Source organism: Vipera berus (assembly GCF_964194415.1).
Source record: "Vipera berus genome assembly, chromosome: 8".
Taxonomy (NCBI): Eukaryota; Metazoa; Chordata; class Lepidosauria; order Squamata; family Viperidae; genus Vipera; species Vipera berus.
Genome location: NC_138211.1, coordinates 4,362,686 through 4,389,596, shown reverse-complemented (window position 1 = coordinate 4,389,596; position 26,911 = coordinate 4,362,686). Strand labels below are relative to the sequence as shown.

The following is a 26,911-nucleotide window of genomic DNA, read 5'->3' as shown; positions in this document are numbered from 1 at the left end:
ATTGTCTCAGACTAATCTGTGTTCTTTCTATGTTTTTTTTTCCTATTTGTCTATCAGGGATGATGGACACATTTGGAATTTGAGCAGGATCTCATGGAAGATATTACAAAAAAGATGCAGAAGAGCTTCTTGAAAATATCATTAACTTATACCAGGAAAGTCCCATCTTGGCGACTTTAAGAGCTGTGAACTTCAGTTCCCAGAATTCCCTAGCTAACCATCCTGGCTGGGCAACTCTGGAAGTTGAAGTCCACAGGTCTTAAACTTTCCAAGGTTGGACATCCCTGAGTGAGACAAATTTAAGCTGCTCTTTTAAAATGGAGGAGCTAATTTTGGCCACCCCAATTATGGAGAACCCCCAAAGAGCTTTCGATTTTATGGATTACATTTGTCTATATTGACTGCCTTAAAAATTAAAATTGATGCATAGAATATTTATTGAATCATGTAAAAATAATAATTATGTTAATAACATACATATTAATGTAAATAAAATGTTTTTCATGAAAAAACTATATTTTTGGCAAATAAAAAATAAGGAGAAATTGTTTAAAATTTTTGCAAATATCTTCAGTATCTGGAAAATCATTGAGAAGGCATTGAGAGACACACATACACACCCCCTGGGGATCCTTGGATGATACATTAGATATGCTATGTTCATCATCTGGACTTTCCCTAAAGGAAGTAGCAAATATTGGATATCTTGCTGGAAATCTTAAGAGGTCATGAGGCAGGTAAGACATTGATAAGATCTGCCACTAAATTACCTAAAATAAAATAGATGGTGGAGTCTCTAGCGTATCTCAGCATGAAAGAAATGTTATGGGAATTTTGAGGGAAACTAAGCAAGCTTCCTTCTGAACTAATGAAAAACCCTCATCGTAAAATGGATGATTCTTCAGCTTCTATAGGCCAGTATGAGTAGAATGAAGGACGCATTAATTTGCCTGAATAGCTTCTCAACACAAAGTTCACCATGTGGTTCCCAAACGAGGACACCAGGACCCAAGTGGTTGCTAATTTGCTAGCTCTACTTTAGGAATGGAGTCATCACCAAAATAAATAAACAAACAGCAAACAAACAAAACATTACCAAAGTCACGGAGTTCTGGTTTTGTACTCTAGTCTGCTCCTACCATCTACTCATTCATAGATGGTGAGAGGTGAAAACTAGGTCCACAGACCACAGAATCCTTCTCATGCCAACAGCAGAGAATTCTCGTCCCAACCAAAGCATTTAGTCTGAACTACTAACCTAAATACTGGCTGTCATCCTCTGTTCTTTCCAAAATCTGCAGCCACCAATCATGAGTCACTCAGAATCTCCATCCTGTTTATACTTTGGTTGGTGTCAAGTCTAAATTCCATTGGCCTGCTATAAGTCAATCTGCCCCATTCTCACAATGAGAGAGCAAATGAGAGTCAACAACCTGGGTGATTTCGGTCAAGGAAACAACTCTTGCGATACCAGCAGTGAGTGATTCACTCCCCAGAGTTCATCAAGTTGCTCAATGTTTTAGACAAAGACAATGTTTTAGATGTTTTAGATGGCCAACCACGTTGTCTGAAGGTGTGTCTCACACGTTCTGTTTTGAATGCATTTATGGAGCCCTCATCTTCTTCTTAAGCAATGGGACCATGCTCTTCCCTACCGGAAAGTGGATAGGATAGATCCATTTTAATCTGCTTCTGCTTTCTTCCATGTTAGTTTATTATCTTCCCTTTTGTACCGTTGGTCTCTTGCTGTTTGCTATTATTTCTTGACATTTACTTATTGTTTCATCCCGTTTTAACTTTTTCCTATAGCTGTGATGGCAATTCTATTGAAACGTAAATGCGTCTTCACAGTCCTGGAAAACTCAGAATACCTGCTGTAGGATCTTTTCCTATATATAGCCCAAATGGATCAGCTTCCAGATATTTCTTAAAACAAGAATTCCCTTATACCATCAGTCAGAAGAAGCTAAAGTATGCTAAAGTATTCAAAAAGGGGGGGCTCCTAAGAAATGTATATCCAGCACAGCAATAAAACAACATCAGCGATTTGTAGTGCCTCCGCTCTCAAATAATAAGGCAATCAAAATATTTTCATTAGGTACAGAAATGCAGAAAGTGAGGAGGAGGAGAAGGAGGGATGGGGGAAGGAGGAGGAGGAGGAGAAGAAGAAGAGGAGGAGGAGGAGGAGAGGAGGAGGAGGAGGAGGAAGAAGAAGAAGAAGAAGAAGAAGAAGAAGAAGAAGAAGAAGAAGAAGAAGAAGAAGAAGAAGAAGAAGAAGAAGAAGAAGAGGAGGAGGAGGAGGAGGAGGAGGAGGAGGAGGAGGAGGAGGAGGAGGAGGAGGAGGAGGAGGAAGAGGAAGAGGAGGATACAATTGAGAATTTTCTTTCCTTCCTTCCTTCCTTCCTTCCTTCCCTCCCTCCTTCCTTCCCTCCCTCCCTCCCTCCCTTCCCTCCCTTCCCTCCCTCCCTTCCTTTCTTCCCTCCTTCCCACCCTCCCTCCCTCCTTTCCTTCCTTCCTTCCTTCCTTCTTTCCTTCTTTCCTTCCTTCCTTCCTTCCTTCCTTCCTTCCTTCTTTCCTTCTTTCCTTCCTTCCTTCCTTCCTTCCTTCCTTCCTTCCTTCTGCCACTGATTCCCCCGCCCCATGGCATACAGGTCAGCACACAGAAAGACACACTAATTATTTGCATTTTGCAAGGTTTTCCCGTACACTTTCAGCTGACGTGATGAGGAGGATTCATTCTGACAAAATTGTAGGGAACCCGAGGCCTCTTGTGGTGGAGGAGCGCCGTTTCTGCTTTCACCTTCGTCTGTCACAGACAGATCAGTCCATCCTTATTTGACTTTAATCACCTTATCTCCTTGATACAAAAGAGCCAGGTCCCTTTTAAATGTAATTATTCATTTTTTTATTTTTTTTTGCCTACATTGCCCTGGCTGGGTTGGTTCCTATAGCAACCCTGTGCAGAGAGAGGCTTCGCTGTCTCTAGCATTTGCAATTTCTATGGAAGGTTTTTCAGCTGTGGCTTTCTCTGATCTGGGCAGGGGGAGAGAGAGAGAGAGAGAGAGAGAGAGAGAGAGAGAGAGAGAGAGAGAGAGAGAGAGAGAGAGAGAGGGAGGGAGGGAGGGAGGGAGGGAGGGAGGGAGGGAGGGAGGGAGGGAGAGAGAGAGAGAGAGAGAGAGAGAGAGAGAGAGAGGTGCATTTGTTTAAATCTCTGCCAATTTGGGGAGGGGAAAGTCTTTGATGCTTCCAGAAGATATTTATTTATTTATTATTTCCCTTTTTAGAATTGATATAGTCGGCCCACCTGATTATTAGCAGTAGATAAAGCACGGACACACACAAAAATGAAAGCAAAGCAAGATAATGATCTCGGTTAAAATCTAACAAACATTAAGAGACTATTGAAGGCGCACCTTCCTCATTTCCTCTAGATGGGAACTCTGATTATCCCAGAATCAACCCTAGGAATTATTTATTTTTTTAAAGGCATTTATAGAAATGACTAGCTCTTTTTCCTTCTTTGAGGCTGCTAGGTTTTCTTCAGCTGATTTCCCAGGATGTATCAAAGTCTGTCACGCAGGAGAAGAGTGATTTTTTATTTATTTATTTAGAACAGGGTCTTCAAACTTGGCCCTTTTATGAGTTGTGGATTTCAACTCCCAGAATTCCTCACTGGCTGAGGAATTCTGGGAGTTGAGGTCCACAACTCATAAAAGGGCCAAGTTTGAAGACCCCTGATTTAGAAAATGCACATGGCTGCCCAACTCAGTCACAATGACTCAGGGCACATGGCCGAAATAAAATCCTAAATACAGTATAAAAGCCAATACCCCCCCACTCCCCTGATGGCAAAAATCAAATCCCTCCTTGATTGGCTCCATTCCACTCTGGAATCCCCACACCACTGGCAAAATCTTGTTTTCAGGGCCTTGCGGAAAAGTGCCAAAATGGAGACCCCAGTCTTATCTCTTCAGGGATGATGTTCCACCATGGAGAAAGTCTTGTTCCCATCAGATGGACCTCCTTAGGAGGGGGACTTGTAACATCCAGAGCCATGGTGGCCCAGGGGTTAGAATGCAGTACTGCAGGCTACTTCTGCTGACTGCCAGCTACCAGCCGTTCAGCAGTTCAATTTTCACCAATTCAGGGTTGTCTCAGCTTTCCGTCCTTCCCAGGTCAGTAAAATGAGGACCCAGATTATTGGGGGCAATAGGCTGACTCTATAAACTGTTTAGAGTGGGCTATAAAGCACTACGGGGCAGTATATAAGTCCAAGTGCTATTGCTATCTTTCCTTCCTTCCCTTGGTGGTGCAGTGGTGGTGCATGGTGGTGCAATTCGGTATTGCAGGCTGACTCTGCAGTTCGATCCAGACCGGCTCAAGTTGACTCAGCCTTCCATCCTTCCGAGGTCAGTAAAATGAGGACCCATATTGTTGGTGGCTGACTCTGTAAAGCACTTAGAGAAGGCTGAAAAGCACTATGAAGCGGTATATAAGTCTAAGTGCTATTGCTATTGCTATCCTAAGTGTCAAGAACCAACACTTTTTAAGGCAGCAATTCCAGACTTCATCCTTGGCAAAGACAACCAAAGTTTTCCTTTCAGTGCTTGACATCCATATCCTCTGATAAGGAATGGGCAAGGTCTAGGTCCAAATTTTTGGAAAACACACTCAGTCTGCAAATACGTGGTTTGAAGGACCAACTGGCTGGTGTGAAACAGCTGTCTACAGTTCTGTGCCCTTGCACTTGTGTTGAGCTGAGCACAAATGCACAGTTATGGATCCCCAGCTATGGAAATTGTGGTACTGAAGATGGAAACTTACTCTCCGGTTCCATACATCCAGGAAAATCAACTTGAGCCTTGTGACTTAGGAGGAGGACACCCAGGTTTTCATCCTTGTTTGTTTAATTTATTTAGGTATCAAATTTGGAAACTGAGCATCTCACTCACAGCGCCACCCTTTACCCTGTGCTCATGTTGCAGAGATTGCCTGACTCGCCTTCGCTTTCTCTGTTCCATGGCAAATGGCTGGGAGTCAATTTATGTCATCTCCTCTCCAGATTCTAAGCAGATCTATAAAACGTATCAGTGGAATTGGAGGTAAACACAAGGGACTGTGGAAGGGAATCAAATTTTAAAAAAGAACATCAAGCACATTGTCTCAAGATTGTGTTTCTGGCATCTTTTTGAGTCCAGGTGGTCCTCAGCTTACAACCATTCATTTAGGAACCGTTTGAAGTTACAAACACACTGGAGAAAAAAGTGACTTACAACTGACCCTCCGTCTTATGATCACTGCAGCATCCTCACAGTCAGGTGATCAAATTCAGCCTATCCCAACAAAACCACCCAAGGAGCCTTGCGCACACACCTTCCAGGTCATGAACCCCAACAGCACTCAAACTTGGCAGTAGGAAGGGCAAAAACCACAACAAAGAGTTGGAGAAAGGTGTAATGTGGGGCTGCAAAAAAGATGGCTTGGCTTGGCTTGGCTTGGCTTGGCTCGGATTGGCTTGCTTTCCTCCCCAATCTCTTCTCCTTGCCAACCACCCTACTTCCCAGAACAACCTGCTGGTAGAGTAACGGGTTCCACTCACTCTCTCTGGTGCAGGTTTCCTACAAAGCCAGCAGGAGAAAGAGGCGCGCAGGCGACTGGCAACCAGGCGCATCCGAGTTTGCGCGCGGGCCGCTCAGCAGCCTTTTCGCCCTTGCGCTGGCAAGGCAAGGGAGCCGCGGGTTCAGCGGAGGGGGGGGGGCGTGCCTGCTTTCGCCAAGGACAAATCTGCGCATGCTTCTACAGGGCGGGGGCTTCCTCTACCCCCACCCCACCCTCCAAGTAGGCTGCTCCGCTCCAACCTCTCCGCGCCCGTCTTCGCGCAGCGCCAGGCGTCGGAGGTCTGAGCGAGCGGCGCGCTGGAGCAGCCAAGGGCGCTGAGCCCCTTCCCGCCGCGAGAAAAGCCGAGTCGCCTCCCCCGGGGAAGGGGATCGGGGCTTCGTACCCATCGGGCGCGGCGCCGGAGCCCTGGACGAGCGGCTGGTGCCCAACTTGACCCGGAGGCGCCCGCCGCGCGAGTCCCGCAGGTGGCGCTCTCCGTGGTGCTGAATCGCGCCCCGTCACCGGCGGCCGGGCTTGCGAGCGCCCCTCCGGCTCTCTAAAGGCGCCGGGCTCCTACCTAATCCTCTCTTCCCCGGGCTCGAACCCGGCGCTGCCTCGGCTCTAACCCTAACCCAGGCCAGCCCAAACCCTGCCCGGACTGCCTCGGCTCTCCCGTTGAGCAGCCCGCCCCCCCACCCCCCGCAGGAACCCGTCGCCCAGTTCCGTGGGAATCATGGCTGCGTTGACCAAGGTTGCCTACGCCTCGACTCTGCTGGCGGCGCTTTGGGGTAGGTGCCGGGGGTTTTTGGGGGGGAGCCCGAGTGGAAAGACGGGGCGCGGTGGGGAAAAGGGGGGAGGGCAAGGGCAAGCTGGCTTTGGCAGGGCAAAGCAGGACCCTGAGCGAGGGAGGAGCGGCGGTCGGGAGGCACGATCTGGTTGGTGGCTTCCACCCGCGCCCCTCCGGGAGCGAAGGGCTGCCATGGAGAGAAGCGCGGCTTGTAATTAAAAGCAGCCTGTTGTTGTTTGTGGCGGATTTCTCAGCTGGAAATCGGGCAGGCAACTCCCGCGCCTGGAGGTTGCTTTGGCATGTGAAGGTTGTAACGGAGAAGGAAGGAAGGGAGGAAGGAAGGAAGGGAGGAAGGAAGGAAGGAAGGAAGGAAGGAAGGAAGGAAGGAAGGAAGGAAGGAAGGAAGGAAGGAAGGAAGGAAGGAAGGAAGTCTGAGAAGATCTGCCTCAGAGAGTTTCAACGCTTTTTCTAAAGCAGCAATGCAGCCTCATTTAAGAGTTTTAATCCCTCTCCTTCCGATGGTGGTTTAGACATGCTGGGTATTTTCTTCCTCCCACAACTAGCTTTCTGTGTTAAAATCCCACCTACCCGGTACAAAAATGTGCTTTTTTTTTTAGTCCTGGAGGACTTCTTCTCAAATAGTTTTACCAAAAAGTATTTTGGTTTGGCTTTGGCTTGCCAGCTCACAGTGGCCAATGTTAGATCTAGTAGTGCTAAACTTCACAAGGGGATGCTGGTCTGTAAAGAAATCCAACCCAAAAGCACAAACCCCCTCCCCAAACAAAACCCCACCCTAGCTTGGGTCTGAGTCCACTTCAAGTAACACAAGGGTTCGTTTCTAGGAAAGGGACCCCAGACTAATGACTCTAGCCTCCACCCCAAGGTTGAGCCTGTGCCATCAAGGTTGGTGTCAATTCTTAGCAAGCCAGCTTGGTCTCGCGGTGAACGCAGCCAGTCTACAAACCAGGAGACAGCGAGTTCTAGTCCTGCTTTAGCATAAAAGCTGGCTGGGTGACTTTGGGCCAAATCACCAGGAGACTGTGAGTTCTAGTTTTGGGTGACTGAACCAGTCATTTTGTCTCAGCCTAACTCACAGTGTTGTTGTTGTGGGCAAAGAAAGGAGAAAGGAGATCCTTCACCACCTTGAGTTACTTATTGAGTGTTAAGGCAAGATAAAAATCAAATAATTAAACAATCCCCCTAGTACCTGCCCATTCTGATGTCCTGATCTTCTTCCCTCCCCACCCCCCACCCCCATGCTCTTTGCTTCTCCTTCTAGCTCAATCACCCCCACCTTTTGAGGCAACAGGAACAGAAAAGGCCATTTGTCTTCCCTTTTTGTTTGGAGTCTGACAGTTTCACCCAGGTTTCTTGAGGATAGGGAAGAGATAGATTTAACAGCCCCTCCCCTTTTGTTCTCCCCCTCCTCCTTGCCTCTCTCCAGCCATCTCTTTTCCTTTTCAAGCAGCGGCTTGAACAAGATGGCACTCGCTGCCCGGAGGGTCCCAACAGTAACTGTGGCCACATTTGAACCCGTTGACCTCAAAAGACGGAGCTACAAAATCACAAATCCTGGCCTGAATTGCCACAGGGCCTGCGGCGATAAAGCAAAGCACAAAAAGCAACCTCAGTTCCACTCCCTGTGAAAGGGACTTAAAAAAAAACAACCACCAATGACTGTATATCACCCATATCCCTTCTGCATTCTGATTTTATATTGTCTGCTCAAATGTCACATCCCCAATCACCCACGATTTCTGAAGGCAAAGCTGTTCCACTGGTTAATTGTCCTCACTGTTAGGAAGTTTCTTCTTAATTCCAGGTTGCTTCTCTCTTTGGTCAGTTTCCAACCATTGTTTCTCGTCCTGCCCTCTGGTGCTCTGGAGAATAACGTGACCCCCTCATCTTTGTGGGAGCCCCTCAGATACTGGAACACTGTCATCGTGTCTCCCCTATTTCTTCTTTTCTCTAGACTAGCCAAACCCAAGCCCTGCAGCCGTTCTTCATATGTTTTAGTTTCCGGGCCTTGAATCATCTTAGTTGGCCTTCTCTGAACTTTTTCCAAGGTCTCAACATCGTTTTTGTAGTATGGCGACCAAAATTGGTTGCAGTATTCCAGGCGTGTGGTCTCACGAGGGTATTTGTTTATTTACTTTATTCTCATTCAGCAAGAAAGAAACAAATTGAGTAGCGTGTGATTTCATCTGTCTTGTGCACTGATCTTCCTTTTTCTTTCTTTTCTAACTTGCCGATGGTCCCACGTCTTCTCCACCTTCCCACTGACCCTGGGCCTCATCCTTTCCGTCATTATCCAGTCGGCATTTGTTCTTCTGTTTGCGTGGAGGTCCCTTCGGAGACAGAGGCCATGCAGGGGTCACGCATGAAGCTCATGTGCATTTCCTGTATGAAGCGGGAAGAGGTTTCGGCCAACACCCTGGTGAAATGGTTCTACAAGCCCAAAGGAGGGCAAGATGTAGCCGTGAGTGATTGCTTCTGTACCTTGAACATGTTGGACCGACGGAAATGGGGGGGGGGAATGGGAACAGGGTCTCAGAAAGAGTGCAAATTTCAGATCAACATTAGGAGAAACTTCCAAGTTGTAGGAGGATGAATGGGAGGGGAGATCCGATTTAAAATGTTTTTATGAGGGTGGGTATTTTGTCCATGGGAGATCCTACAGTGCAGAGGTCCCTAACCTTCTGGGCACCAGGAACCATAGAAAGATTTTTCCGCAGATCGGAGAGCGCATGGTTTTGTGTGCTGCCTGCATCCCATGGATGGAGCTTTGCTTGTTTGTGTGGACCGGTTGCTGGCATGCCGCAGCCCGGTACTGGTCCATGGCCCGGGGGGGTTGGAGACCCCTGCTGTAGTGATAGGAAATGGCCATACTAACTGGAAATTAGGATTAGGAGTTTCAGAGAAGAAGACAGAGGGACTGGAATATCTTCTCTCTGAATGTAATCGCACTCCGAAAGGAAATCTCTTTAAAAAGGCGCCTTTGCTTATGGAACCTGTTTCATAACAAGGAGGGTTCTGTTGCAAGAGATTTGCAGGAAAAAGCTACTCCTATTTGCCAGAGGCGTTCTGCCAAAGAGAAGGGGGGGGGGAATATCCAATTTTATAAAGGGTGGATATGTGATAATGATCGGAGCCATGAATTAAATCTGAGGAGATTAGATTTGAACCCATCCTCACCCTTGCAAGCCCATAGGGCGAGTCTGGGGGCCAGGCACTCACTTTGTCAGCTTAAGTCAACATCACAGGATTGTTTCTGTGAAATTTTTAAAAAAAAAATGGAGGAAGGAGGGATGTGCATTCTGCCTTAGAGGAAAGGCAGGATGTGAATATAATTTGGCTTTTGGGTGTGTGTGTGTGTGTGTGTGTGTGTGTGTGTGTGTGTGTGTGAGAGAGAGAGAGAGAGAGAGAGAGAGAGAGAGTATAAAAATAGAGTTGGGTTTATTTCTAGATGGGGGGGGGATCTATGGCATTCCAGGTAACTTTGATTTCCCCCACCCCCAATTTGGATAAAGCAATTACAGTCTCCTTGTCACAGAATATGTGGAGCCTTGGTGGAGCAGTGGGCTAATGCCTCCTTAAGTAACACCAACTGCCTGCAATTAGTGCAGGTTCGAGTCCCACCAGGCTCAAGGTTGACTCAGCCTTCCATCCTTCCGAGGTAGGTAAAATGAGGACCCAGATTGTTGGGGGCAATTAAGCTGACTTTGTAAAAATGCCACTTGGGGGGGGCAAAAGCCCTAATAAGCAGGCATATACATAGAATGAAAGCTATTGCTGAGCACATTGGTTTGTGCTTAAATTGTAAGCCGCCCTGAGTCTTCGGAGAAGGGCGGGATATAAATGGGATTAAAATAAAATAAAATAAATATTCCCTGTCTTTCCGTCTTTCCTTCCTCTTGTCTAACTCTTTTATCTCTGTGATAAAAAATATCGTAAGAAAATTCAGGGATTACAAAAGCATTTAAGCTCTCTAAATATTGCCCAACTATGTGGCCTCATGGATTGATTCCAAATCTGCTCAGGATATCCATAAGCAACAACTACAACAACAATAATAATACCTGGGGGGAAAAGAACAACTGTGGCAAAAGAAAGCAAAGCTAGTACCAATAATAATAGGCATCTTGGGTGCAATCCCAAAACATCTGGAGCATCACTTGAGCACCATCGGCATTGACCAATTCACCATCAGTCAATTGCAAAAGGCAGCATTACTCAGAAGAGCTTAATCTTGTAACAATACCTCTTAACACCACAAACGTCAATATTTGCTTATCCCAGGTCCTTAGGAAGGATGTAATAGGTAGATAAAAATGCTAACTCCAGTCTGCACATCTGGGGGACTGTACGACAAGCAATAATAATTATTTAAGCAACTCTTTCAGAGTAAGAGACAGAGAATATGAGAGGTCATCAAAGATAAATAGCTGCATCTTGCTTCGGGAAGCTAGCTAGTACATCTCTCCTGTTTTGGCAAATGATTACAGATCTCCCAATCCCTTTATTCCTTTAATTAATCCTGTCACAACTAATACTTGGTTGATTTCCCCCCCACCCAAAAAAAAATGTGGACTCTGCAGTTATGTAAAAATGCTAGGAAAAACAATGCAGATCTTCCAACACCAAATACTATCGGTCAGCTATATCATGTCCAAAGCCTGGAAAAAAAATATTTTAGTGAATATACAGTATAGAGGTGGTGAGCCCTGTTTTATGGAAGTTTCAGAATTCCCTGGATCCAGTGAGCAAATGAGATTGACCATTAATAATGGCCGTTAATAATTTAATTTCCCAGTTAAGTTCTGAGAACGCAGCTGGAAATAGTTTAATCTCAGTAGAGCTGATTAAAAAAAACAGCATTTCATGATGGGGCTCACCATTCACTTACTTTAAGCAAATCCCTAGGGATTGTGGGTTGTATTTATCATTCCCCCCCCCCTTTTTTTAGAAACAGCAAACGATGACCCAGAAAATTATTGACCAATAAGCACAATCAGTAATATTTTGGCTAAGCACTTATACAGCAACTATAAATTGAGGAATTGCTAGAATATGGTGAACATGTTTTAGACAAGGAACAGCTCTGGGAAGGTCAACCAACTATTGATCACAGCCTTGCATAATTCCAACATTTAATTGAGAAGTGTTCCAAAAGTACCACCATTCTCTTCTAGGGAGCTTTCCTAGATCAGAAGTCAGCATTAGATTCCGTCTTCAGACAAAATGATTGGTGAAGTTAGAAACTTCTGCAATTGATTGGCACTTGCGATTACTTATAGCCATCTGAGATGCCCGTCAGGACTTTCCTGAAAAGAAGATGCGAAGCACAAGGACACTTTAAAAAATGCCACTCTAGTTTACAAAATGTTAGATGAAGTTTCCTCCTTGATCCTCTTTTAATTTAATTTAATTATTAGCATAAATATTAGCTTTAATTATTAGCATCAAATTAAATTAATTTGCTGCTGATCTCAAGTCAACTCTGGCCTATAAAACTTTATAATGTGAAGCACTATGGGATGATATAAATGAGTCTAAGGGTTAGGGTTAGCTCACCATGAACTCGTAGAGCAAAATGGACATTGCCAACAAATTCGGAGTGCTTGGGTATGGTTAGGAGGACACTGACTTTTCTAACCTGCCCTATCTGTTTCCTGGTAAAATACATGGGAAAATCCCATTGGAAGAAGGTCTATTGCCAAAGTGATGCCTCCTTTTTCTGAAACTTTACAGATCTACGAATACAACAATGAGAAACGGGAACTTGAAAGTCCTTTCCAGGGCCGGCTCGAGTGGAACGGAAGTGCAGATATGCAGGATGTCTCCATCTCAGTCCTCAACATCTCTCTGAACGATTCAGGGATCTACACCTGCAATGTCACCCGGGAATTCCTCTTTGAGACCCACCGCCCCATCTTCACCAGCTCGACACTGATTCATCTCACAGTGGTGGAGGATGGTAGGCTATCACAAGGGGTTGGTTGCATCTCAAGACTTTAAGTTAACATCAGTAGCCGAGGTTTATTTTGCAAATACAGGATTACCAATGGTTGTTCAGTCTCTTCTTAAAAACCTGCAGTGTTGGAACACCTACAACTTCTGGTGGCTAGCTGTTCCACTGGTTAATTATTCTCACTGTCAGGGAATTTCTCCTTAGTTCCAGGTTGCTTCTCTCCTTGATTAGTTTCCATCCGTTGCTTCTTCTCTTTGTCTTCTGATCCTTTGGAAAAATACATCAAACATTAGGTCAAGATTGCAGTAATGATACCAAATGTTCTCTAACACTCTTCTTTCCCACCCTCCAATCACCCCAGTTCTGCCTTGAGTGGGTGCCACCATTGAGTGGGATGTATTTAACAAATTGGGGTCCTCCAGAATAATTATCCACAATTCATCCACAATTCAGTTTACTGAGCTATTCCCTGGGAGCAGAAAGATGTTGAGGCTTCCTTCTGTTGCGTTCTCTCTCCCACTGTTGCATGTTGTTCTTTCTGCTTCCTTTTGGCCCGCAGCTCTCTCCCCCGCAACATCTTCCCTATGTTCTCTTCTCTCTTTTTTTTCTCCTTCCAAAGATCCCTGTCTATTTTCTTCTTTTTGTCGTGGTTCTGTTTCCTGCTCTTCAGCAGAACATCTGCGGAAGGGAAAGTAAAAGTACAGAAACAAAGGACAGTCTGATCAGGATGGACGTGGACATGGCACTCTCCCTCCAGTGAAGTATGTTGGCTGAGTGACTCTGCATGTACTTGTGTGAGCAGTGTCCATATCTCCAGAAGGCACCTACTGTGCATGGGAGGCTACTGAGCAAATGGGGAGGATAGAAACGTTCAGTCTTTTAGGAGACAATGGCTCTTGGCTTCCTTCCCCCATTCTAATGTTGTTCTGGGGTCATTTTTCATGTAGCCACACTATTTTTCCCCCAGTATTTAAATGCCTGGGAGGAACCTATTGATCATAATGTATATTGCAGATTAGGTTGTAAGCAGTATGTTGCCTTCTTCTCTTTCCTAGGTCCTCTAGGAGGACCTAGGAAGGGAAGAGGGAGTCAAGCTATTCTCCAAAGTCCCTGAAGGCAGGACAAGAAGCAATGGATGGAAACTCATCAAGGAGAGAAGCAACCTAGAACTAAGGAGGAACTTCCTGACAGTGAGAACAATTAATCAGTGGAACAACCTGCCTCCAGAAGTTGTGAATGCTCCAACACTGGAAGTTTTTAAGAAGAGACTGGACAGCCATTTGCCTGAAATGGTATAGCGTATAGGTATAGATGATCTCCAATGCCCCTTCCAACATTGTTGTTGTTCTTGTTGTTGTTGTTGTCTAGCTTTTTATTCTGGTAGAACAATGGCTCATACATTACAATAACAGTAACAACAGCTACGGGTAGTCTTTGACTTATGAGCACAGCTGAGACTGAAACTCCTGTCGCTAAGCAGTGCAATTTCTATGTGAGTTGTGCCCAAATTTACGACCTTTTTTTGCTGCCACCGTTAAGTGAATCATGCAGTCAATAAGGAAACCTGGCTTCCCCCACTGATCTTGCTTGTCAGAGACGCCCCCAGGGAGGTTGCAGATTGTGACCCTGTGGCCACCGTAAATATGTACCAGTTGCCAAACACCCAAAGTTTGTTCCTGGTTTTTGATCATTAAGGACACTCCAATGGTCATAAATAAAGGACCGGCTATTAAGTCACATTTTTTTCAGCCCTATCGTAACTTCAAACTGTCATTAAATGGATGGTTGAAGGTCAAAGATTATCTGTGTGGCTGTAACTGTTAGTGAAACTGAGACTGTCCAAACAAATCTTGATCTTGTCCTGCAGAAGTGCTAGTTAAAAGTTCAAACACTCTGAAGCGGTACAATTCGGGAGTGGGACTGGAACCAGTTCTGTTCTGGTTTGCAGCAGCCAGCTGCTGAATTGCAACCATTGGGATGCAGCTTCTCACTTGCAAGATGCCAGGAAGTTTTCTAGGTAGTCCCGTTTGTTCTATAAAAAAAATATCGGTGCCTGGTAATGCTTACTAAGCTTACTGGTCAAGCCAGAGAATCTGCATCCCTATTTTTATTCCATGGAAGATACCGCCAATTACAGAAGCTCAGGGTTATCCCAGATCTGCCTGCAAAATTAAGCTCCACAGACTTGATTACATGAAAGAGGTTTTGCTCGTATGGATCAATCCTGGAATTATCTCCCCCCCCCCATTTTTTTTCCTTTTTTTAAAATCTCCTCTACAGCTGGAAAAGACTTAACCTCTGTGATCTCTGCAATAATGATGTATATTCTCTTGGTCTTCCTCACATTGTGGCTGCTGATCGAGATGATTTACTGCTACCGAAAAGTCTCCAAAGCAGAGGAGACGGCCCAGGAAAATGCGTGAGTTTGGAAAAGCTGGGCATCCTGGGAAGCAAAAAAGAAAGAAAGAAAGAAAAAGAAAGTAAAACTGGATTTCAACAGCAGGGGGTGAAAGAGAGAAGTGGCTCAGGCTGACTCAGCTGAGGTCAACCTACAGTATGATCCGAGTTCAGATCCCTTGTGAGATGTACCTGTTTCTCTACTGCAGCCAGAAAGAGAAGAACAAAACTACAGAGTTTGTTCATTGCAATAAGCAAGGACATATATTCAATTTTGCAGCTACTAAGCTACTCAGATTGTTGGCTGAGCAGGTACAGAAATAGCCAGGGAAATGAGTAAATCAGTCAATAGGAGTGTTGATTTACCACCAACTTATCAAGTACTTAGGAGGCGAGGGCTTGCTAGCCCAAGGAAACAACAGCCAATGACTTAATAGCTGGCCATTAACACCCCAATCAACAATCAAAAAGCCACAGCAACCAGGCACCATATAAATACCACCCAGAGAATAGCCCAAGCACACACTCTGCTAGAGAGACTTCCCTGAGGATGGGCTCCAGCATGAATCGGAAATCAGATTGGATCCTGCAAACACTACGGGGTATCCAACAGGCCTAGTCCCAAGTCCCAATGGTGCCAAACAAACTGCAACTGAAGCTTCAGTTGCACCACTGAGGGCGCCATCTTGATTTTTGTGACCATACCTTACGGATACTCCTGACAAAGCAGGGAAAAAAAAGAAGCACAGAGAGAAACTAGGTTATCCAGAAAGAGGGTGGGGGGAGGGCCTGAAACAGCAACCTCACCTAATCTGCTAGAGATAAAATTCTGGATCTTTTGCATGCCAGATTTTTGTGGGGGTTTTTTGTTTGTTTTAATCCCATTCTCCGCAGCTTACAATCTAAGAAGCACAAATCAATGTGCTTAGCAATAGCCTTCATTCTAGGTATATGCCTGCTTGTTAGGGCTTTCGCCCCCCCCCCCCCAAGTTTTATCCATTCTTAATAAAGGTAGCACATTTTATTCCATTAAATAAAGTACATAGCTACCCATCTTATGCAACACAATCTTGGGCAGCTCACCAATGACAGTAAAAACAATAAAACCAGTAAAAACTTTTTTTTTTTAAAAAAAAAAAAACCGCAACTCCTTCACCACACTAGATTCTAGGTAATCTGATGAACACATCTAGATAGTTGCTTTGGCAAAGCTACACCACTAGAATTTTTCCTAGAATTCTTTCCCATCTAGCTAATAGTCTGGGTATTTTTTGATGGTCTCCTGTCCACCTCTGTCCTTGCTTAGCTCTTTGAAACCAAGTTCATCTAGATCCAACCTTGGCTGATTGAGTGGACTTGAACTCCCAGAATTCTCAGCAATAGCTATTGCTGGCTCTGGAATTCTGGGAGCTGAAGTCCACATGGTTGGAAATTGCCACGGTTGAGAAACCCTAACCTAGATGATGCCACCTAGCTGGACTCAATCCGTGGGGCTCTTCTTAAGTGCATACTTGAATATTTAGAGTTCTTCTGCAAATAACACCATTTTTGCTCCCTAGTAACAACTACCTCGCCATCCCGTCAGAAAATAAAGAAAACTGTGCTATACCCGTGGAGGAGTAGGAGGTGAATTTGCACCAGAGTGCCGTTTGCAACAAAGGTGAGACAAAGCTCTACTCACAATAAAGGAGAGATTAGCTCAGGACATTCCATCTGGTAAAAATAATTAAGTCCAGATAGCAATAGCAACAGCACTTAGATTTATATACCACTTCGCAATGCTTTACAGCCATCTCTAAGCGGTTTACAGAGTCAGCATATTTGCCCCCAACTATCTGGGTCCTCATTTTAGCAACCTCGAAAGGATGGAAGGCTGCATCAAACTTTGAGCTGGTCAGGATTGAACTGCTGGCAGTGGGCAGAGTTAGCCTGCAATACTGCATTCTAACCACTGCACCACCAGGGCTCTTAAGACATATGAGGCATAAAAGATCATGTGTGATGCAGAAGACTTAAGAATATAGGAACATGATGCATTTGAAGGGTTTTTTTTAAAAAAATTAAATATTACATATTGAAATCCTTCTAAAATATTTATTTGTTTGATTATGTTCTGTGCTGCCCATCTCACCTACATGGGCAGTTTATAACCTCAAAATTCACAATACTCTTCATTTTTCCTTATGCATACTTGTGAATTCCATTTCACCTGACATCTCCAGTTGATGCAACCATTTTCTTTGTTCTGAAGAAAATGTTGCTTTTCACTTTAAAAAAAAATCCACATTTTTAATATGCCCTTTCCCTTAATGTAGGCTTCCCCCCCCACCCTTAAGAGTAAATAGCTGAATGGATGAAATAAATGGAGGCAATAAATATATAAATAATGGCAGCTACATTGCAGAATCCAGGGATCTGGAACCTGCGAAGGGGAACAGGATGTCAGTCTGTGGATCCATTTTTTTAAAAAAAGGCCATTAATTTCTCCCACAGGCTAATGGTGGCGGTGCTCACAAACCAGGTTTCACAAATCAGCCTTTACAATGCCTCCTGTTTCTTTCCTTTTCAGGATCCCTGCAGACTCCAGGACTAAGAAATCACTGCAGCCGGATTGAAAGGAATTCTCGTTCCACGAGGTGGAATCATGCGGTTGTCTAAATTTATTTCCTCCTCCAGGGAGACATCGGCGGCTTCCATCTTGAGCTTAGCAACCTGTCGACTAACTGTCTTCCTTTGAGGCAAGCTGAGACAGACCAAGAGGGCCCCGTTCATCCCATCGTTGTCCCAGTTTTGTAAATACTAACTGCATCTCTCCCTAAAGTAGATTTTTCATTTGAGGTCTTTTGCCATCTCAGCGGCACCAGGACATTCTCCACCCTGGAGCTTCATCTGTCTTCGTTCTGGGCTTAATTTAGAGTCCCAGCGTCCCTGTCCCAGTGTGGGGCAGACAGGCAAAACTAAGAATCAGAAAGTTTGGGCTCACTGTCAACCTCTGAGAGAGAAGCAGGAGAAGAACTCATCAATGCTGCTGAGGTGACCACAGCAGCCTTGAAACTATCGCCATCTAGGCATTAGTTGGAGAAGAAAGCCTCCAGTGATTGCGTAATTTCATTAATTTCCTCCTTGACATGGGCCAGGGTCAATCCAGGGCTTGTCCTGAGTGAATTCCAAGTGTGGAGAATAGGTTCCTGATCATGCAAGCGATAGGTTTAGGCAAATCTCCAGAGCAAGCTTTTGAAACGATGGTAGCAAGGGCTGACGGAAGAAAGCTCTTCACCAAAGACTGATATCTGAAGCAGGCAAGTGGTCACCCTTTGGTGCCTGAGATGGTTACCACGGTGGCCAAGCAGCCAGATTAGAAGAACACACACAAAGTGCAGTCTTAGTCAACCTTGGCTGTGTTGGAAGTACAGCAAGGCTGGTGTTTCATTGCCCGGAAATAATTCAGAATTTCTATTTCCTTATTGGCCAGTTTTGGATGAGGGAAACAGCAAGTAGAGATATACTAATATGGATTCCCATCACGCGCCAGTAGCAGATAAACATCAAGTTTTGCAATCTTCTCCTCATTAACCTTTCTAAAAGGAATTAGCAACCCGGGGCCTTCTCCCAAAGGTGCTTTTATTTCAAAGGCCAGTGGACTTCCTGATTTGTCTTTAAGACGTTTTGCTTCTCCTCCAAGAAGCTTCTTCAGTTCTAGCAGTCAGAACTGAAGGAGCTTCTTGGGAGGAGAAGCAAAACTTCTCAACCGGGAAATCGGAACTTCCACTTGCCTTTAAAATAAAAGCACCTTCGGGAATGAGAAGCTCCATAGACAATGCAGGGCCATCTCCACTAGATGGCACTCCTAGACTTCTGAAATTCAAGGGATAGGTCTCTCTTTTTTTTTTTTTTTTGCTTCCCAAAATGTAGCAGGTTGAAATGGATCTGAAAATTCAGGGCTTTTTTTGTCATAGAACAAAAAACTCCATTGTCGGAATGGAGTTCCAGCACCTTTTTTGGATGGAACCTTGTAGGCTAGGCAAGGCGGGTTGTATGACGTGTGTGAGTTCCGGCACCTTTTTCTTTTACCAAAAAAGCACTGTGAAAATTGCTTATGAGATTTAGGGGATTTTTAATCCCATGAACTCTGGCAGGTGGGACCTGCTGCCTCCTGAACAGGTTTTCATGAACTTAAACTTGGTGAGAAAATTGATAGGGTGAAACCAGGATCAACTAGAACTGACTTATATGGATATTTTTAAAGAATAGAGGAGTTTGTTTTGGTGTGTTTTTTTTAAGTTTTTTTGCATCCAATATTCAAGAACGAGAGGTAGCTTCTCTACAGTGTTCTATTGCTTTCTCTAGACCAGGGTTATCCAGCTTCAGACTTGTGGACTTCAACTCCCAGAATTCCCCATGCTGGCTGGGGAATTCTGGGAGCTGAAGTCCACAAGTCTTAAAAGTGGCCAAGTTTGGAGGCTCCCTATCCTATGGTTGGAGCAGTGGCGTGTTCATCCTTGTTTCCTTCGTGAGTTAAGGGAGAAACAATTACCTTCCAGTCATAATTTTTGATAAATCTTTTTTGACTGGGGTCAACTTCACCTATGCACATTTATTCTTACAGTAGTGGGTCCATGCCTGGCTTACCATTTGAAAAGAGACTTATAATTCAGCTTTAGAGATAAGTTTCCCTTACGATAGTTAAATGCCAGCAATCCTCAGTCATCACATGCCACATTCCCATCCAGAAAGGGGAATACAAAAAGCTCTTCCGAAAACCTCTTTCAGCTGGCTGCAGTTGAAGCAGCTATGAAAAACAGGGCTAAATCAAGCTTATTTTCTAGGTGTGCTTCACCACTTAGTGACTGTTCACGAGTTTTCGGGTTCAGGTTGAGGACCAAAACTCAAGGCCTTTGGCTGGTAAAGCTTTTGATCCTGATGGCTTTGCATAGGTGTACACAGCATGCATATGGTTAGAAGGAAGCTTACGCTTGGTTCCTAATTCACACCGTACGTTTCCTTGTTGTAACTTGCTGTGACAATTTTTTTTGGCGGGTGGGGCAGGTGTCTGATTGCTGTGTAGTCCTACGAAGCTCAGAACAAACTGCCCATCTTTATTTTTGAGACTATTCCATCCATCATTTGATTATTCCTAAGCAAATAATAATAATAATAAAACCTTGGAGAAAATCTGCAATTGCAGCCATTCCCTTCCCCACTGGAAGAGGAGATAAGAAACAGAAGGCAGCCAATTAATGCCCAATGGCTTTAAAAAATGATATTGGATCATTTGATATTTAAAATTCCAGTTTGCTTTAATGCGCTCCATGAGGTAGAGCTATTGAAGCCTTGTGAGCTGAATGCGCCAACTTCTTCCACGTTTTCCTAGTCTTCTTCATTCAGATTGAAGGTTTCCCAACCATCTAGTGCAGGGTGGAGAGAACTAGTGGTAATGTTGAGATGGGTAAATCTGTGGTCTTCCAGACATGGGCCCACATCTCTCAGCCATGCCGTATGGATCTGGCGAGACCCAAAGCAACAAAACTCACCTGGGAAGAACCATGGATGTCTCACTCTTCCTGCAAAGGTTTGTTTCTTAATTTCTTTCACACAAAAAAAATCTTACATGTTGACATTAGTGAAGATCCACTTCCTAATCTAGTCTAGCCATGTACTAGAGCAGGGATGTCCAACCTTGGCAACTTGGAATACCTATGGACTTCAACTCCCAGAATTCTGGGAGTTGAAGTCCACAAGTCTTCAAGTTGCCAAGGTTGGACACCTCTGTACTAGAGTCCTTTTTCTAGACTGACAATAGCAACAAAGGGTACTAGTCTCAGAAAGGCAATAGTTCAGACAAAACCCAGCAAGTTTTTTCCAGAGATAAATGCTTCCTAATTTTACTGGCTTCCATAATTTAAGACAAAGCTTTGAGCGGGTCCGTCTCCCAATTGAGCAGTTTGTGTGGAGTTAGCCCTTGCCTGGGTATCAGCCCACAGAAGACCCTTGGTTCAAATGACTTTGCCTCTGAGGGGAAATGCACTAAGAACAAGGCGTAGTGACTGTAGAAAGAGGCAGCCGTGAAACAGTGAAATCACGACAGCGCCGATGATAATAAAAAGCAATGACACCTACTGTCGTCTGTTCATTATATTTTATTCATACTTTTTATTCCATTTCTTTTGTCTAGCTACTTTACATTAAGATTTTGGCTTTGTAGCCTTGATAACTCCTAGCTTCTATCAAGTCAAGCTTTGTGGTGGTTGATGATTTTCTGTTTTCTGTTTTTTCATTTTTATTTTTGTAATCAACTTAAGATTAGACCTCGCGCACAGCGCAAAGTTTAGTATAGAGACAGACTCGCACAGACAGATCCTATGCACACGCACGCTTGCGCACACAACCTCACACACGCATACACACAATCGGGGGTGGAGGGGGGGGAAGGGATCTTTAGCATGTGGCCTGGCTACAGAATTATGCTATAATTGTCCCAGATCCTTCCATCTGAAATGAATGCAGGGAAAGTGGGAAAGGATATATTACTTGGCCTTCTGTCCAGTCCCTTGAAAGTTCCCCTTTTGGGAAAAATATCTTCCTCTCTTTAGAGAGTCAAAAAGTAGCTGGAGAAAAGTGGCAGTTTAAGAATGTGAGTTGTGGGGAGGGGGGACTTCATCCCAAATGTCATGCTTAAGGTGAGAAAAAGGGGGGAAGAAGAGAGATGGGTGGATTCCCACCGTCCTTATTCATGCAGGGAACTATCACGAGATGGCTACGTGTTCCTGTTTTGGAGCTGGATTATTGGACATTGAGTAGGTTTCCCCCCAACATCACGAGGAGAATTTGACCCAGGGAGAAAAATCCCCAGAACATCCCGTGGTACCCTGTAAATGATAGGCCACCAATACCCAAAGGGAAATCTGAAGTTGGGAAGACTCTCCTCCAAACCTCGCCACACCTCAACTGACCCAAAGTAAAATGAGGTAATGTAAACACTGAGAATCACCATCACCACCATCGTCTTCGCAACAGCCGTGGTCAGAAAGAGCAACAGATTGAGGCTGATAAAGAAGGGAGAACGTGCCTTCCTCCTTACTGTTCCAGGATGCCCCGTTGGCCTGCAGACGAAGCCCTTAGCATCAAGTCAGGCCCCAGAGGGCAAGAATCCTAAAGGAGCCAACAGCTGTCCCATGTTGCTGTGTTCAAAAAAGGGGTGGAGGAGAACCTCAGTAAGCTGGGTGGGTGGCTGCAGCTGTGACAGTTAACCCTTTTATTTGGCTGATTGGCACATCTAGGGATGAATGGCACAGGAGGAAGAGTCATCTGTGCTTCCACCAGCATGAGCCAGGTAGCAGAGCGCGAGGAACACCCTCAGGAGAAAGGCGTGGACATGAGGAAACAAAAGATTCACACCAGAACATTGATCGTTAGGGAACACGAAGGGATCACCAAGACCTTCGGAAAGTCTGGAGGTCCCAGTCTCACAGCAGAAGAAGTCCTTGGTACCTCTGATGCTCTCTGCTACAAACGTGAGAAGCCAACAGTGGATTTTTATGGATTCAACTGCTGCAGGAGCCAAAGGGGACGGTCAGCTATGTTTAAACTGTAACCCTTGGACTTCACAGCCTAGAAATCAAAGCTGGAAGTGAAGGAAGGAGACCACAGAAAGTATTTCTAGATACCAAGTGTCCCTTGGCAAAGCCCTTCCATAACAAGACAGCTTACTGGCGCAGAATGCATAGTCAAAAAAAAACCCAAGGGTTGCTGACCACAACTCTCACCGACAACAAGAAACATGGGTGACACACAACAAGAGTGAAGAAAAGCCAAGGCAGTTGAGTTTGACATGACTGTAAAAAAAAATAATAAGTTACAGGTAACCGGGTCAGGATCAGGACAGATAGGGGGATTGGGGGGAAGAGATGAAACGATGCAAAACAGGCTTAAAACTTGGTTAAAACGAATAAATCATAACATTCCTTGTTTGTGGAGTGTTTCCCTTGGGCTCAGGCAAAGGAACAAACAAGATGAGCTACAGTGGATTTCAAGAACACAGAGGCATTTGCTTCTCAAGCCTGTGTTCCACCTCTCCACCCCACCCCCCCACAAAAATAGTCCTTTCTGAATGACACACTGAAGTTCTTTCTGACCCAGTTGCAACCACAGCCTAATTCACTTCAACCAGGGAGGAGAAACAGCCATGCAGATGGTTGTTTTTTTTCTCTCTCTCTCTCTCTTCATGCAAACAAATTCCTTCAATGACAAATTGAGAGGGAGACCCAGGTCCTTTTCACACATGTATAGGTCTCCTGAATGTTAACCCTGCATATAAACTAAGCAAAATCCACTTACTGGTAAATGTATTTAAAACCCTGAACATCTCCCCTACCGTTAACTCTATTCCAAACGGAGCAAAAGAAAAAAAAACAGTTTAGGCTGATGGGCAAAACTCTTGAGGGATTAAAAACAATGCAGCTGCACCCCACCCCACACCCCCAGGGGGGAAAAAAAGAGAGAGAGTTTTGAGACTTTCTTGGGAAAAAGAAAAAGGGAGAATACATTTTGTTGGGGTGAGTATGCTAACGCTCGGTTATGAAATGACCCCAAATCCCAAGTTCTCTTCAATGTCTCTTAAAAATCACGCCAAATAAAAATGCTACGCTAAACACTTTCCTTCAGTCTGTCCTGCAAACCATTGTGCCCGCCCACCCTTTCAAAGGAAATATTTTTGTTTAAATAACAGTAATGCACAACACCCTCGTTAATGTTTTCGGGAAGCCAAACCTCACATTCGCTCTCTCTCCCCCCCCCCCCCCCGCTTTCCTCGCCTTGAGGAGAAGATTCATCCGAGGCTTCTACTATTTTGAATGAAAAGCTCTCAATGGCCCCAAGCCTGACTCTAATCACCATGAAAAGATTCGGGGGGGCCTTCAACAAGCAGCAAACACATCCCCAAAGATTGCCAATCAGCAGAGCTGCACGAAAATATATATATATTTATGCAATAAATTAATCTAAGAAGTCCTACCCCCCAAGTCAAGAGTCTTCTCTGGCTGCCCTCGGACTTTTCTCCTACTGGTGACCATCAGCCATTCTGGCCTCCTAACGAATCTTTGACTCCTGCAATGTTTGTCTCTGCTTGCTATCTCTTGCCAGTTAGCCCAGCCAACTAGCAAAAAAAACACACCCAAAACAAATTCAGGAAGAAAAAACTTTCCTGCTTCTCCAGGGGAGCATGTTCAAAAAAAAAAAAACCCAACCCCCCCCCCCCTCAAGTTTCATTCACTTCCAACCTGTTGAGCATTTGCTCCTCTGTAAAATCATACAGCTTGGGGTGCCGAAGCAGCAGATAGCTTGCAGTTGTGTTGATCAACATCCTGGAAACATGGAGAACGTCTAGAAATGGGCTCTGCCTTGGGCTGACCTGCTTGGCTGTCTGGTTTTGAGGTTCTCTCGTGGTGTGTCTCTATCAGTCAATCAAGGAGGAGGAGATGGGTGGTTTGGCTAACGTTTGCTCCTTTTCATCTTTCAACAGCGTGTAGAGAGAAGATGGCAACTTTCATCCCCCAAAAGGCCCAATTCAGGTAAAGAATTCATGCCAAGTAGGATTTCTCTTTCTGGGTCGGTAATCTACATAGAAGCAATAGGCTGATCGTAGTTGCCCCCAAAAGATCATTTTTGGTGCAGATCAGTTAAACACCGAGGCTCACCATCAAGAGGAAGCCTGAAAGATGGAAATCTCATTTGATTTCTTCCCTGGAAACTTCTGGTTTTTCACTAGGAGGCAGAGAAAATCCACGCTCGGCTTTGGCCGCCTAGAAAACTATATTGCTTTTTGCACGACAAAACTGACCTGCCACCCACAGACCACCTTCAAGTTTGCTTCATTTCCCAATTAGAGAAAGGTTGCCTTGACCAAATCCACAAAGACAGCATCGTTGTTTGGTGGATTCTTTCAAGTGGTATGTGTTGTTGTTGTTGTTGTTGTTGTTTTTCAAGGAAAAATCCTAAAAACAGAACACTTTTGTACTTTCTTGTTCAAAGCTCAGCCAAAAAAAATGTTCTTAGGTCTGTGTTTTGCTGGGCTGCCATGCTTTGGCCTTTGACTGCTAGGGACCACCAAGAAGGCCTTTTTTAAAGGGATGGGGGGATGTCCAACCTTGGCAACTTAATTTGTGGACTTCAACTCCCCAAATTCCCCAGCCAGCATGTCCACAGATCTTAAAAGTTTCCAAGGTTGGACACCCCTGCTTTAAAGCATCAACATGCGTCCTTGAATTTGGAGTCTGGGTCCACATCAAACAAGTGCTGAATGTACCCCCAGAAACCTTCAGACTTTTACAAGAACCTTTGTGTGAATGCACAGTGACTTGCCATGTCCTAAGCCGACAGATAAATCCGGGTAAAGCCCATATCTCACTACTAGAAGCAAAATTATTTCTCTTTATGCTTCTTCCTCAATTCTTCATGGGTACAAGAAACAAGACAGCTTAAATAAACACAAAATTTGGAACTAAGACTACAAAACAGACGTTTTAAGCCCCTTGCTGAGCTGAGACATGTTCCTGGCTGGTAGCTCAATCTGTTGTTGCCTTTTTGTTTTGTTTTGCTGTAGGAAGGCTTGGACATTTACACATGAGAACAAGCTCCCTTGATCTGGGTCTCCATTGGTATCTCTGCAAGTACAGATAGCCCTTTAAGCAGAGCGTCAGCTCTCTCGAGTAACTACTTGAAGCTGCAAAGGTCAAAGGATTCAACAGACAGAGAAGATGCCTTCAAGCTGAAACAAGGAGAGGGACAAAACGTGACTTGGGGGTGGCCAACAATGGCAGCTTTATGAGCTGCAGACTTCAACTCCCAGAATTCTGGGAACTGAAGTCCACAGGTTGCAAAATTGCCATCGGGCAAAATTGCCCGATGGCAGAACTCATCCTTCACAAAGGGAGTTAGCACCTGAGTGAGCTGAACACAAGGCCCTTCCACACACACAACAGCTTCCTGTCTATCTCCTCAAACAAACTCATCCCATCACACAATGGGGCGGCCACTCTCCGCCGAAGTATAGCAGCATGGGTGGGGGGGAAGCATGTGCCAAGTCCACTTGCCAACAAAAGAGAAATCCCGCAAAGGGATCCTGTGAAAACAAGCAACAATGCTCTGTTTGGCAGCCGGCTTGAAGACTCGCCCGGGGAAGCCGGCCAACCGCATTCTTGCCGAGAAAAATAACACAACAGTTCCTCCATGCCAGAACAAATAGGCCATTTGTGCCAAGACTAGTGAAGGATCAGCTCCAAAGGAGGATTTCATGGCTTCCTACATCTTCCCTGCTCCAGCCCAAGAGAGGCAGATAATGCCAAGAAAGATGCATGAATCCAGGAGGGCCCGGAGTGGATTTTCCCACAATGCCTCAGTGCTGGAAAAGCCCAATTCCTCCATCACATTTTGGCCCTTCCTCGGTGATGATATTCATTCTCTATGTACATATATTGCACGCAATCCTCTGGCCATATGTGTTCCCGCCTGCTAGTAGAACCGTTTCCGTTTCTCATCCGACTCGGGCCGATGTTCGCGAGAGCTGATGCCTTTCTGAAGGGTGATGAGGGAATCCTTCATCTGTAAAGCAAAGACACCATCTTGAAAACACAAAACAGGTTGCCTGGGAGGCTGACGCTCAAAAATCGGCATGCAAGCAACACAACTGTGGAAGAGCTGTGTGGCAACTCAACAAGGCCTAGCAGATTTATGGCAGAACCCAGATGGTATCCGGGGCATCAGATGTCTCCACTACATATGAATAAAAGAGGGCCAGACCTGGAAGTAGGAACCAGGGGTGGGGGGGTGTTGGAATATCCATTCCGTAAGGATACTTGAATATGTGGTGAAAAGAGCAAGGCATTGACTGGAGAGGCCAGGATTTAATCCTCTCGTAGTTTGCTAGTGATTTTGCCTTACTTTAGTATCTCTCAACCCAAGCTACCTAATGTAACTGTTATTGTGAGTACAAAACAAAAGATAATCTCACAGATGGGATCCTGCACAACTTGGGAAGAAAGACTGGACATAAATGGTCAGGCATGAAAGATCAGGTCCACACGTGAATGTCTAGTTAATCTGATTTATTGTTACTCATGCCTATGCACAGGAACCTTCTCAGCTAACAATTTAGCACCTGCTAG

At 44.9% G+C, this 26,911-nt stretch overlaps 2 protein-coding genes across 3 annotated transcripts in view; one reads left to right on the top strand and one right to left on the bottom strand.

Moving 5' to 3' along the window:
* Positions 1-6,316: 6,316 nt before the first annotated feature.
* On the top strand, positions 6,317-16,376 carry SCN3B (sodium voltage-gated channel beta subunit 3; the record flags this gene model as incomplete). The annotated part of the gene is made up of 5 exons (XM_081333518.1): positions 6,317-6,386; positions 8,701-8,864; positions 12,137-12,362; positions 14,637-14,775; positions 16,313-16,376. The coding sequence occupies exons 1-5, from the start codon at positions 6,332-6,334 to the stop codon at positions 16,374-16,376; spliced, it is 648 nt and encodes a 215-aa protein (XP_081189644.1). The 5' UTR covers positions 6,317-6,331.
* A 4,397-nt stretch (positions 16,377-20,773) lies between these two features.
* Positions 20,774-26,911, bottom strand: part of GRAMD1B (GRAM domain containing 1B) — a gene marked incomplete at its 5' end in the record, with an annotated part of 98,035 nt that continues 91,897 nt past the window's right edge. For both annotated transcript variants that reach the window (XM_081333648.1, XM_081333647.1), the window contains one exon: positions 20,774-26,348. In XM_081333648.1, coding sequence (XP_081189774.1) covers positions 26,259-26,348 — 90 coding nt within the window. In that variant the 3' untranslated portion in view covers positions 20,774-26,258. The remainder of the gene's footprint in view (positions 26,349-26,911) is intronic.